At 43.5% G+C, this 11,217-nt stretch overlaps 1 protein-coding gene across 1 annotated transcript; it reads left to right on the plus strand.

The window, feature by feature from the left end:
* The first annotated feature begins 2,263 nt into the window (after window positions 1-2,263).
* On the plus strand, window positions 2,264-9,543 carry RASD2 (RASD family, member 2). Its single transcript, XM_010183150.1, has 3 exons — window positions 2,264-2,364; window positions 6,387-6,666; window positions 8,183-9,543. The coding sequence occupies exons 2-3, from the start codon at window positions 6,396-6,398 to the stop codon at window positions 8,710-8,712; spliced, it is 801 nt and encodes a 266-aa protein (XP_010181452.1). The 5' UTR covers window positions 2,264-2,364; window positions 6,387-6,395; the 3' UTR covers window positions 8,713-9,543.
* The last annotated feature ends 1,674 nt before the right edge of the window (window positions 9,544-11,217 follow it).

The following is an 11,217-nucleotide window of genomic DNA, read 5'->3' on the forward strand; positions in this document are numbered from 1 at the left end:
AATAGTTGACCAGGCAGCTTTTGGTCCAGGTTTGATCTGAACCAATAACTCATATACTACTTCAAAAAATTGTCTGAGCCATAAAAATAGTCCTCTATTTTTTGCCAAAGAGAAAAGGCTCAGGAGCTGATAAAAGAGTCCTGGTACCATGGTTTAAAAAATGCTGAGTTCAGGTCATGACCCGTTACCAGAACCCAGTGGTGTTTCATTGGTGCTGTGGCAAGTTGTGCTCTTCCTTCACAAATTTAAAGTTGTCTGCACTAGGAGGAAGCCAGGAGCTTCCCAGTTGAGTCAATGGTGTTTTGCTTTTGTGTTAGCCTGGGGGCCCCAAATCCACCTCCTGCTCAGGCCTGACCTTAGTGGGAGCTGCTGCCTCTCGCAGATGGCGACAGCAGGATGCGACTCATAGCCCATGTTGTGGCCTTCAAAGTCCATCGGCACAGGAGAGAGGTGCAGGCGCATCAGACCATGTGCCTGCAACAGTCATGGCTCCCTCCTCAAATGCTGCAGTGCCAGGAGCACAGGCGAAGGAGGGGAGCATTATTCTGTGGATGATAACAGAAACCTCCTTGTGCTATGAGGAGAAGGAGGAGAAACAGCACAGCATCTCAGGAATTCCCCAAAAGCTGCAGGAATTGTTGAGGTGGGGAGGCTGTCTGGAGACAAAACAGACAAGGTAGCTGGAGGAATCTTTCTGGTCAATGAAGAGTAAATTTGCTCAAAGAGAGAGAATTTTTGGAGACCTGAAATTGTATTCAGATCTGGGAGATCGTGCTTCCCTTCCATTGTCTTATTGTCAAAATATCTTTGAAATCTCCAACTATTTTTCTTTCTTTTTCCCCCCTCTAATTAGGAGTTTTAAGTGAGAAATATTGAAATACTTCATTTCAAATCTTTCAAAATCAGTATTTTTGACATACTTTAAAATAGACTTGTAGATCTAAAATATTACTTCAGCTCCAAAAGGAGAAAAAAATACAGTCAATAAATAGTGAAATAAGCTGCAAACAAGATTTTTTACTTGAGGTTGAACAAACTCCTTGAATTCACCCTAATTTTTCTTAGTTTCTCTTCTTTTTTCTGACTCTCGGTCCCCCGCACTTTCAGTTTCTTAGACTTTCTTTTTACATTTTTATTGCCCACCTCTAGTTTAGTTTTCCATTTATTTAAATATTAATGAAAGAACAGCAGTTACACATTATTCCTACTTCTTAATCAAACAAACCAGCAATCCTAACGCAATGTTTTTGAGGTTGAGGGAACAGGAGAAAGCATTCCACTCGGCAAAAGAATTACAGGAATTACAGACAGAAAGCCCCTTTTTGGGAAATGAGTCAGTCCACTTCTGTCTAGCAGAAAAAATCAGCACCGAAGTATAGAGCCTTTAGAAACAGCTTATGAATTTACAGCTTGCAAAGTAAGTGAATTGTCTCTGCCTCTCGTACATACATGCTAACTCATTCCTCACACATGCATACATACAGGTCTCTGGTGGAAAGACACAGAATGTGCAGTCTGCAATGCATATGAACTTTCTGTTAAGAGAATAAAAGATTTTTTTTTCAATAGGCACAAAATCCCACCCCCTCAGCACCCCTCCTTCCCCTGTGTCTGACACTGACTTCAAGGGAGGAGTTGAGCCAATTATCTGTGAGTCCTACAGAAGGAAAATCTGCAATTTGCCAGTAGTTGTGAGAGTGAGAGGGAGAAAGGCAGGGAGGGAAGAAGACAGATTTAATTCACAAATGTAAAGAAAAGCCTCTTCTGTCCTAGAAAGAGAATATTTTAAAGCAAATCACAGAGAAGAAGAAAAGAAGCTCGTGTGAGGGGGTTGTGCCAGGAAAGACCTAGGGAGGTGTAGGCTCACCATAGACAACTTCCATGCTCCCACTGATTTCTCCCCATAGGGTCTGAGGCAGTGCAGAGGCAGGGTGGGCCAGCCGGATGCACCCACGACCCTGCACGACTAGGTGTCGCTCCGGAGACCCTTTCCCCTCAGCTGAGCCTATGAAGTGCAACTTGCAAGACAAGCCAGTGGGAGAGACTCTGCCTCTCCTTCCCTCCAACTGAGTCTGTGAGGAGAAGAGCTCATCTCATCAGAGAGAAAAGCTACCACCGGTTCCGAGACCCATCTTTAGCCCATGTCAGTCGCCTGATGCAGTACCTACCATCCATGGGGGAACGCCCTCTGGAGCCCTGTGGTCCTTCCCAATCCTGCTAAGATCCCAGGAAACACTGGTGAAGAACTGAGCCCAGAGCAAGCAACAACAGCTTTTTACAGCAGCTTTTTACTGCCTCTGATTAAAATCATCAGCTTCATCAGACTTCACCAAGACCCAGGACTGCTACTCCAAGGAAAGAGAGGTAAGAAAGCAGCATGGAGTTTGGGATTAAAGTAGGAAACAAACACCTCACAGAAGTGATTGTGTTGTTCATGAAAACTATGGGGTTACTAGCAGCGATTAACAACTGACAGGTCTGTTCTGCATGCTACAGTTTGTGTATGCCTGTGTCCTTTTCAGCTGGATGCAATAAATTACACTGGGATGGCAAACAGAGAGGCAAACAGTAGCTGAAGACCGAGGAGTGCAAGAGATGTAGTTCAGAAGTCAATTCATGAACAGGGAATGGTAGGGAGCATGCACACTGATGGGAGGATGGAAAACTGAGGTGCAAAAGCTCTAGGCAGGTTGAATGCAGAATGTCTTCCTTAGAAATCTCTCTCCAGATGCTCAGGATCAAATATGTCTGCACCTCACTAGAATTCAGACAAGTACTCTCCAGAGCATGCAGAAGCAGGTGTATTGTCATTCACTCTGATGTCTGCCTATGAAACAGGTAGTGGTGGTTAGCAGGTAGAAGACAACACGGGGAGTCAGAAGAAATGGGGTTTAATGTTGATTTTGGACAGCTGTTTCTGCTCTCTCTGGCTATACAAGCCTTTTCATTTATTAAGTGGGGATAACACTCATTGCCCATGTTTCTAAGACATTTTGAAATCTCTGTGCTGCACCAATATTAAATACTAATGTAAAGTTTCTAGCATCAAGCCAGTGCATAAAGCAGAAGGTACCACTAGGAATTAATCTATGCTTAAGCATTTAATAAACTGGAAGGAAAAGATGTAGATTAAAGCCAGCTGGAGATTGTTTGTCTCCTCATTCTCTTCTGATTGATTTTGCTTTATTTAGTACATGAACATGTGGTCTCTTTCTGTTTCCTTTCTTCTGCCTTTAATCTTTTTCAATGTACGAGTCCTTGTGCTTCCCCCCTTCCACTGCTGGGTGTGAAGGCTGAAGTTTCGATTGTTTTCTGAGGAGGAAATAAGACAGATTGTACTGAACAGGAGAAAAAGTGGAGTGGGGGGATAAGAATAGAGAGCACAAAACACAAATATAAGCTCCCGATTCAACAGCATGCTCTGAGTCAGATTTGCAGCAGAGGTGATGAGTTGCAACTCCATGAATCGAAGTCTTGAAAAGCATCTTTTGACTTCATGTGAAATGAAATGCAGTCTGGAAAGCACATGAGTCCTCTTGACTGAATGCCTTGACAGGTGGAACAAGGACATAATAAAGTGGCTATTTAATACATTAAAACCTGCATGTCTTCACACGCTTTTCTTCCCCTTCAGCGCATCTACATCCTTGGGGCAAGGCATCTTGAAAGGAGAACGTGTCCGCACATAGGATTTTGCCTTGGATGGGAGTGGGAGACAGTGTGATTTAATGACCAGAGATGCAAGGGTGAGGAAAGGTGGAAGAGAAAAGAGTTTGAAAAGTAGAAGTTCTGGAGTCCGTTCATGCTTCCCATTTGTTTGACCTTGGGTGGTCACTCAGCTTCCCTGAGCCTTACTCTCCTCATCTGCAGGTAGCTGTGGTGGCAATTCCTTCTCCAAGCTGTTCAGTGTACAGTGGCATTAACTGAGGTCCAAAGCAGTGCAATTCATTTCAAGGTGGAGGACAGAAATGCCTTTTGCACTAAAAGTGCAAAAATAACCCTCCAAGCAGCTGCAGTGATGCAGTCCACCTCCTTTGCTGGTGGTGGGAGTTTCTCTCATCACCAGCAGCTCTGTGGTTACCTGTCAGTCAGCAGTATAATTTGTAGGGTTTTGGCTTGCAAAACTGCTAGCCAGGATCAGGTCCTGCAGTGTGTATGTTCTGTACAGGACATATAAGGCATTTGCTTAAAAAGTGTAAATATGCTCCCTCCCAGATGCTGCCACACCAAGTTGTACGAAACTGATCTTCAACAAGCGTGAACCAACACAGTCCACTTGCCTTCATACAGCTACACTGGCCCATCCCAGTCTGAAGAGCTGACTCATTTCTAAATGCTAAACTTGAGCTCTACAGAAGTTTGTAGTTTTCCTCACAAAATCTAGCTCCCCGCTTTTCTCTGCCAGCTAAATAAAACCTAAGAGGGTGAAAGAAAGCATCCCAAAGCAGCTCTGGCACCATTTGTCTGCCCATGAATGCAAGACAGTATTGGACTGGCTATGTAGGAAAGGGCAGAGCCAGTGTATGTGACAGTGTTGTTTCAGAGACTGAATTTGATGTTTCTGCACTGTTGGAGATAGGTCCTGTTCTAAATGAAGCAGAGTCTGGTCCAAATGCCAGGTGTGCTCCTTGCTGTCATTCGCACCGCAGCAATCCCAACGGTACCATAACGCTGCATGTGTGTGTCCAACCAAAGTTACGTTCTGACATCACTGTCTGGCTCTAATATTATGCTGTCCTGCCTGCTGAATATAATTCAGAGTGTAAGCTACTCTGAGGAAAGCATTGCATTTCTTCTGTACTTTAGATAGGTCTGAATGTGCTGTCGGCTTGCAGCAAATTATAGCAATAATAATAAATAGTAGTGTTTTGCTGTTGCCTTGGGCTATAGCAGTGTGCTTGTAATGATTCTGGATCAGAATTCCAGAGACTTCTTTATTTAGCAGTGACCTATCTTCACTGCTGCTTTGGTGCTTAGCACATGTTAAACAAAGTAAAAGATTTTAAGCTTTTGACTGAGATGTCAGCTACATAAAAGCTTGGGAGATAAAATTTACTCGAGGGAAAGATAGGAATCCAGATCTGGACCCAGAAATGATCTTTCAGTGTACATAAAGAACTTGCATTGTAATATTAAATAAACAACACCTAAGTTAAATAAACGGCACAATGGGAACTTGATTATTCTTTAATAAGATCCTAGTAACCAAAATAAACTCTGTCCAAAATGTACCTTCTTTGCTTTAATAGTTAGCTTTCCCCACACAGATTATATTTGTCCTTTCAGCACACAATTCATTTGAACATAAAAAATGTCTGAGCAACACTCTTCCTTTTTTTTCTATCGAAGTTCTCTGCACCTGAGTGCCATGTCAAAATGCAGTCTCCCAGGTCTTGGAGTCATTTTAGCTGTCAGGGGTTGGAAATCTTGTCTATTAGCTATTTAAGATGACAGACCTTCATCTTTCCTCCTGCTTGCACTTAGCACTTGCAAAGACTGTGACACCCACAACAACTGTGTACATATAAAGACAGAAACTCCTATGAAATCTACATTTCTGCAGCTCCATCCATTGCCAGCCATCCTGCTGCAATGCTGATAGTTTGCTGATAGGGAGTTCCCACAGTACCAATCCAAACGGCAAGCTTAAAATCTGGTTTCTAAAAGGTCATTGGAGGCACAGATCTCAGAATGTATGATCAGCCATTGCTATCTTGTGGCTCAAGCCCCGCATCAGCAATGAAGATTGTATGGGACCGGCTATTTAAAGTTACTGAGATGTCTAGCTTCCACTTACGTCAAGCGCAATTCTTGCTTCTGTCTGACTTTTGGTTGATCTCAGAAAATTAGTATTATGCACAGCTCCTATTTAGGCAACCGAACAAAGACATCTAGGTCCTAATGGCAGCTGCAGTGGATGCAGTATATTAGGAAATCTGACCTCTGTGTTTATGTATCTAAATGAGAACCAAGCTCTACCGAAAAATCTAGTAAAGTCTAAGTGACGCAGATGGTGGGAAGGAACTCGGTGTCTAATTTGAAGCACAGCTGATAATATTAGCCCTTAATGTTTAAATGAGATAGCAAATTACAATTCAAAACCATGCTATTTTCAGTGTGAATGCCTTCAGTTTTATATGACTTTAAAATAATAGGAAAAAACCCCACTAACAAAAAACCCCCCTACTACACCCTGGAAATGAGACTGAAAAATTAAAACATTTCCAGTGAAAAGATTTCTGCATGGACCATTGATCTACTAACCAGGACTGTGCTCTAAGGCACTCTTTGGCAAGCTTGTGGTAAGGAGCAGCACTACTCCATCCTCCATTTAGTTTCTGGTCTTTCCTCTGCTATTTCCTAAACTCTGCTATTTCCTCTTTCAGGACCAAGCAATGATGAAGACCATGTCTGGTGGAAACTGCAACCTGAATGTGCCGGCCAAGAACTCGTACCGCATGGTGGTGCTGGGAGCCTCCAGGGTAGGGAAGAGCTCCATTGTCTCACGCTTTCTCAATGGCCGGTTTGAGGACCAGTACACGCCCACCATTGAGGATTTTCATCGCAAGGTCTACAACATCCGGGGAGACATGTATCAGCTGGACATCCTGGACACCTCTGGGAATCACCCTTTCCCTGCTATGAGGAGGCTTTCCATCCTGACAGGTGAGAAAGTGGGGGGGAATTTGCAGTTGGGGAGCAGTGGGTGAAAGATCATAGGCACAGACATTAGCTTGAAAACTGTAATCTGGAGATGACTGTTTCTTGGGAAGTTGCTAAAGGGACTGCTTGATTTTGTTGCAAGATGCACTTCTCTAAAGAGCTATTTACAGGCCAGGATGCTCCAGACATGATAGGAAGTGCATTAGACATAGAGAAGTCCACCAGGTGACGGTCTGAAACTGAGATTTCCCCCAGCTTATTTCCCACCTACCTTCTCCTCCTGCTCCATATTTTTTATTGCCATCACAAATAAATGGCTGAACAAAGTCTTGTGGGCATAAAGAGCAGCAAGGGACAAAATAAGCACGTCATTAGAAGCCACATGCAGTGAAAAACAAACGTAAAAGGGCCAGGGAGGGAATTCTAACCAAGAAAATGCCAAAGATTTTTTTTCTAAAATTTCCAGCCCAATTCCCTTGATTTGACATTCCAGTAAAAGGATAGCTCTAGTTTTACCCTTTCTCCTTAGTCTATGGTTAATCAAACTCCTTAAAGGGGAAAAAGGGAAAATGGTGGGCTCATGTCGTACACTATCATTGCCAAACAGTTCCTGTAGTGAGCTAAGATGTATTTAATTGTGAAAGTGATGGTGGAGATGTATTCAGCCATAGCTCACGACAAATCTAGTTTCTGGATTTGCTATCTACCCTTCTAGCTGGCCAGTGAAACAGGACATTCCTATCTGACCAGGTAAGCATCCACATTCAGTGAGGTCCTAGGGCCAGCTTCTGTGATGTGAGCTTTTGTCTCCGAAAGCTCTCTTAGTATGTTCTATGTGAGTGTCATTCAACAGGCAATGATTTGCTTTATTTTGTGTTTGCAAAAGGAATTGTAAGCCAGGAAATGTCAAAAGGAAATGCCAGGGGATCTGTGTCATTTATGTATTTCTTTTTTTTTTTTTTCATGGTCTGTTTCTCTCGAGTAAATGAAATGACAGCAGAGCTCTGCACTTTGGGAAACCTCTCATTCCTGACTTAGGAATTCGGTACTGACTAGCTGTAAATCTTCAGTTCAGGTGTTGCTTCATGTAATCAAAAGGCCAAGGCTAAGTGGATGCTAGCCCTCCACTATTCAGAGTGTCAGGACAGGCCATGTTTTACATAGAGGTACAAATGAAGAAAAAAGAAAAGCAGTGCAGCAAAGCTGTGATGTAAACATGTTTACAAAAGAGAGTAAAATGGGCAATAACTTGCAAGTCCAGTGCAACCTGAACAGAATCGGATATGGCTGAAGTAATATATTAGCCAAAAGTCTTTTCCATAGCACTACAGAAAGGTGTGGGGAGTTGTATTAGAATAATAGGAATTAAAGTACAGTTGAGTGAATAGATTCAAAAACAAGACCAAACAGAAAGTGTGGGAAGGAGATGGCAAATAAACATATTGCTTTTTTTTAAAAATTAGCTCCTTGACACAGGCTGTGACAAACAAGCCTTTACCATGTATTTTTTTTATTGCAGGTGATGTTTTCATCCTCGTATTCAGCCTGGACAACAGAGAATCCTTTGATGAGGTCAAGAGACTCCAGAAACAGATCCTTGAGGTCAAATCCTGCCTGAAGAACAAGACCAAGGAATCAGCTGACCTCCCCATGGTGATCTGCGGAAACAAAAACGACCACAGTGAAATCTTCCGCAAGGTACGCTCGGATGAAGGCGAGAACCTTGTCTCCAGTGACGAAAACTGTGCTTACTTCGAAGTTTCAGCCAAGAAGAACACCAACGTGGATGAGATGTTCTATGTCCTCTTCAGCATGGCCAAGCTACCTCATGAGATGAGCCCTGCACTCCACAGGAAAATCTCCATCCAGTATGGTGACACTTTCCAACAGAAATCCTTCCGGATGCGCCGAGTCAAGGACATGGATGCCTACGGCATGATCTCTCCCTTTGCTCGCCGGCCAAGCGTCAACAGTGACCTGAAGTATATCAAATCGAAAGTTCTCAGGGAAGGTCAGTCCAGGGAGAGGGAGAAATGCACGATCCAGTGAAGGGGGCTTGCACTTCAGTCTGAAGTCATCATCCACATGCAGTGCCTTAAAGAAGAACGGTCTGTGACAGCGTAGAATGGGCTCACAGGGTTCATGGAGAAAACCCAACACGGAGAAAGGATAACCCTTCCTGTGGATTCTGCTGAGTCATGAACATAAATTACATAATCCTTGTAAATGACTGGGAAAAATCATATGCCTGAGATACGAGTGCATTTCTCTGCCTTTGTAATGTAGTTCCTCCTCATTCCCTTTTTTGTTTAAAGAATACAGACCTGAGAAGTAAAGACATTTCAACCTCATCCTTACAAAGAAAGTGGGTTGAAAATGCACAGAAGGCATAAACCGTTACTCAGCATGCAGCTCTTGCTAAGAGAGAGGAGGTTATGTGTGTGCGTGTGTGTATCTCTCTGTGTGTGTATGTGTGCATGCATGTGGGGAGCAGTCCTTTAAAAAATGGGACTTGCATTTCAAAGGGCAGCAATATTAACTGAGGTTTCCCAGATTCGGAGTGGACTCTGTATATGGACACATGACTCTAACTCACTTCTGAGGGAATCTGCTTTAAGATCTTGATTTTATGTTTGCTGGGACAGCTACCATTTGACATCGTCAACGAATGTTGTTTTGTACTATAGATTTTATTTGGGATTTGGTTTTTTTATTGTCTGGGGGTGTGAGTTCTTAGCAAAATCAGATGGCAAGTGTGTTTGGTATCAAAACAGTGTCTACTTTCTGGCAGTGAAAGGTGTTTTTAATCTGTAAAACTGTATAGTATGTACATTGATTGAAAGTGAAATTGTTCTGCAAAAAGCCAATACATTTGACTGCTTTGCAAGCCTGGTGTGATATCATTTCTCAAAGCAGCCACATCAACTCTGAATACCATAGTACAAATGCCACCCTTTGCCTTGCTGGCCACTGGAGCAACGGTTCCCTCCTCTGCCTGTATCAGCCGAGACTCACCAGATTCGTATGTAGGCTTAGACCACTTCAGAGGCAGGACTGAGTTTTCCTTCAAAATTAAGAACTGAATGGTTGTAGGGCCAGCTCTATAGAATTTCTTCTGTTACCATGCCTCTAGTCATTTTGTTCATGGTTTTCCCTGTTGTCTGATAAAGGTTGCCGTGATGGAAACCTTTGCACCGCAGAAGTCCTCCAGAACAGAAGCTTTGTGCTGGCTGTTCAAACAGAGCTGAACGGGCTGGCCAGATAAATCCGGGGCTGTTCATTCATTTCTTCCCTTTCTCATCGCAGTCCAAGCTTCCTCATCTTCAGCTCTCTCCCTGTTCTGCTTCCGGCTTTGTTGTTCGATGTGCTCCTGTACACCCTCAAAGCCCAATATGTTCTCTCAGATGTGAGCTTGCCACTCTCACTGACTGGAATGAGATGTGTGCGCACATAACTGTGGGCAAAGCATGGCCCCAAGACTGTACACAATAGAAGAGTATATATGTTATATATAGCTCAGAACAACCTTCAGATATCTTGTCCCTCCTTCACCAGCAAATTCTGTTCTTGGCTGTATCTGCCTTTCACTGTCTTGGGCAGAGCTCTGAGCTAGACCATGCTATAATTTGACAGGAAAGGAAGAATGATGGTTGTCTGTAAAAATTAGCCTCTGGGGCTCAAAATCCCATATTCATTCATCAGCTCCACCCTTCATTGGTACTGTATATTGGTAAAAAACACTGTTCTTTTATTCCTGTTGCCATGGCAGCACCTTTCAGACCACATCCCCCTCCCTATAAATATGTACATGGTTTACTATTAAACCTGTTTTATTTATTAGCTGTGTTGTGGTCCTTTTTACTTTCTCCAAGAATAATGAGGAAGGTACTACTTTTTGTAGTGCAGGTGCACATGGGGTTACTCTTCCCCATGCTGCCTCCAACACAAGACAACAGCAACTCTGTCCTTCATGCAGAGAGCTGTCATGCCCATCCCTGGTGTGATTTAATGTGGTCTCTGCAGAGACATCACTGTTGCTCTCAGCCATGTCTCCATCTTACCATCTGCACTTCTCAGCTATATGAGTCTCGGTCCCCCTAAGCACATGCTCCTGTCTCTACAGACTCTCTACTCGAGTGCATGACTACTGAATGTACCAGCGATCAAGCTCCAGGACTCATGTGCCACAGGGACATGGTGTGGTTGAAGATGGAGTGAGAAGGGCATGAGCACTGGCCACTGGTTGGGTTAAAGGGCTCCGGGAACCTAAAGGAGAATTCCTTGCGCTATAGACCATGTGCTACCTTACTGATCCTATGTCTGCTCTCCCTGGTCTGCTAGATAAAGCTGAACTTCAAATGAGCCTTCATAGTCACCAAGTCTCTGCCTTTGTCTTGCAACACTGACATTACAAATACTTTCCCAATCCCCACAAAAGCATCAGCTTTCCTCACCTTTCCATGTCCTCTCATTGCTGCCTTTTCCTCCACGGATATGAAGCCACAGGGCATGAAAAAACAACACTGCAGTGACAAGGGCCCAAGAGTAGGGAAA

Source organism: Mesitornis unicolor, unplaced genomic scaffold (assembly GCF_000695765.1).
Source record: "Mesitornis unicolor isolate BGI_N332 unplaced genomic scaffold, ASM69576v1 scaffold5474, whole genome shotgun sequence".
Lineage (NCBI taxonomy): Eukaryota > Metazoa > Chordata > Aves > Mesitornithiformes > Mesitornithidae > Mesitornis > Mesitornis unicolor.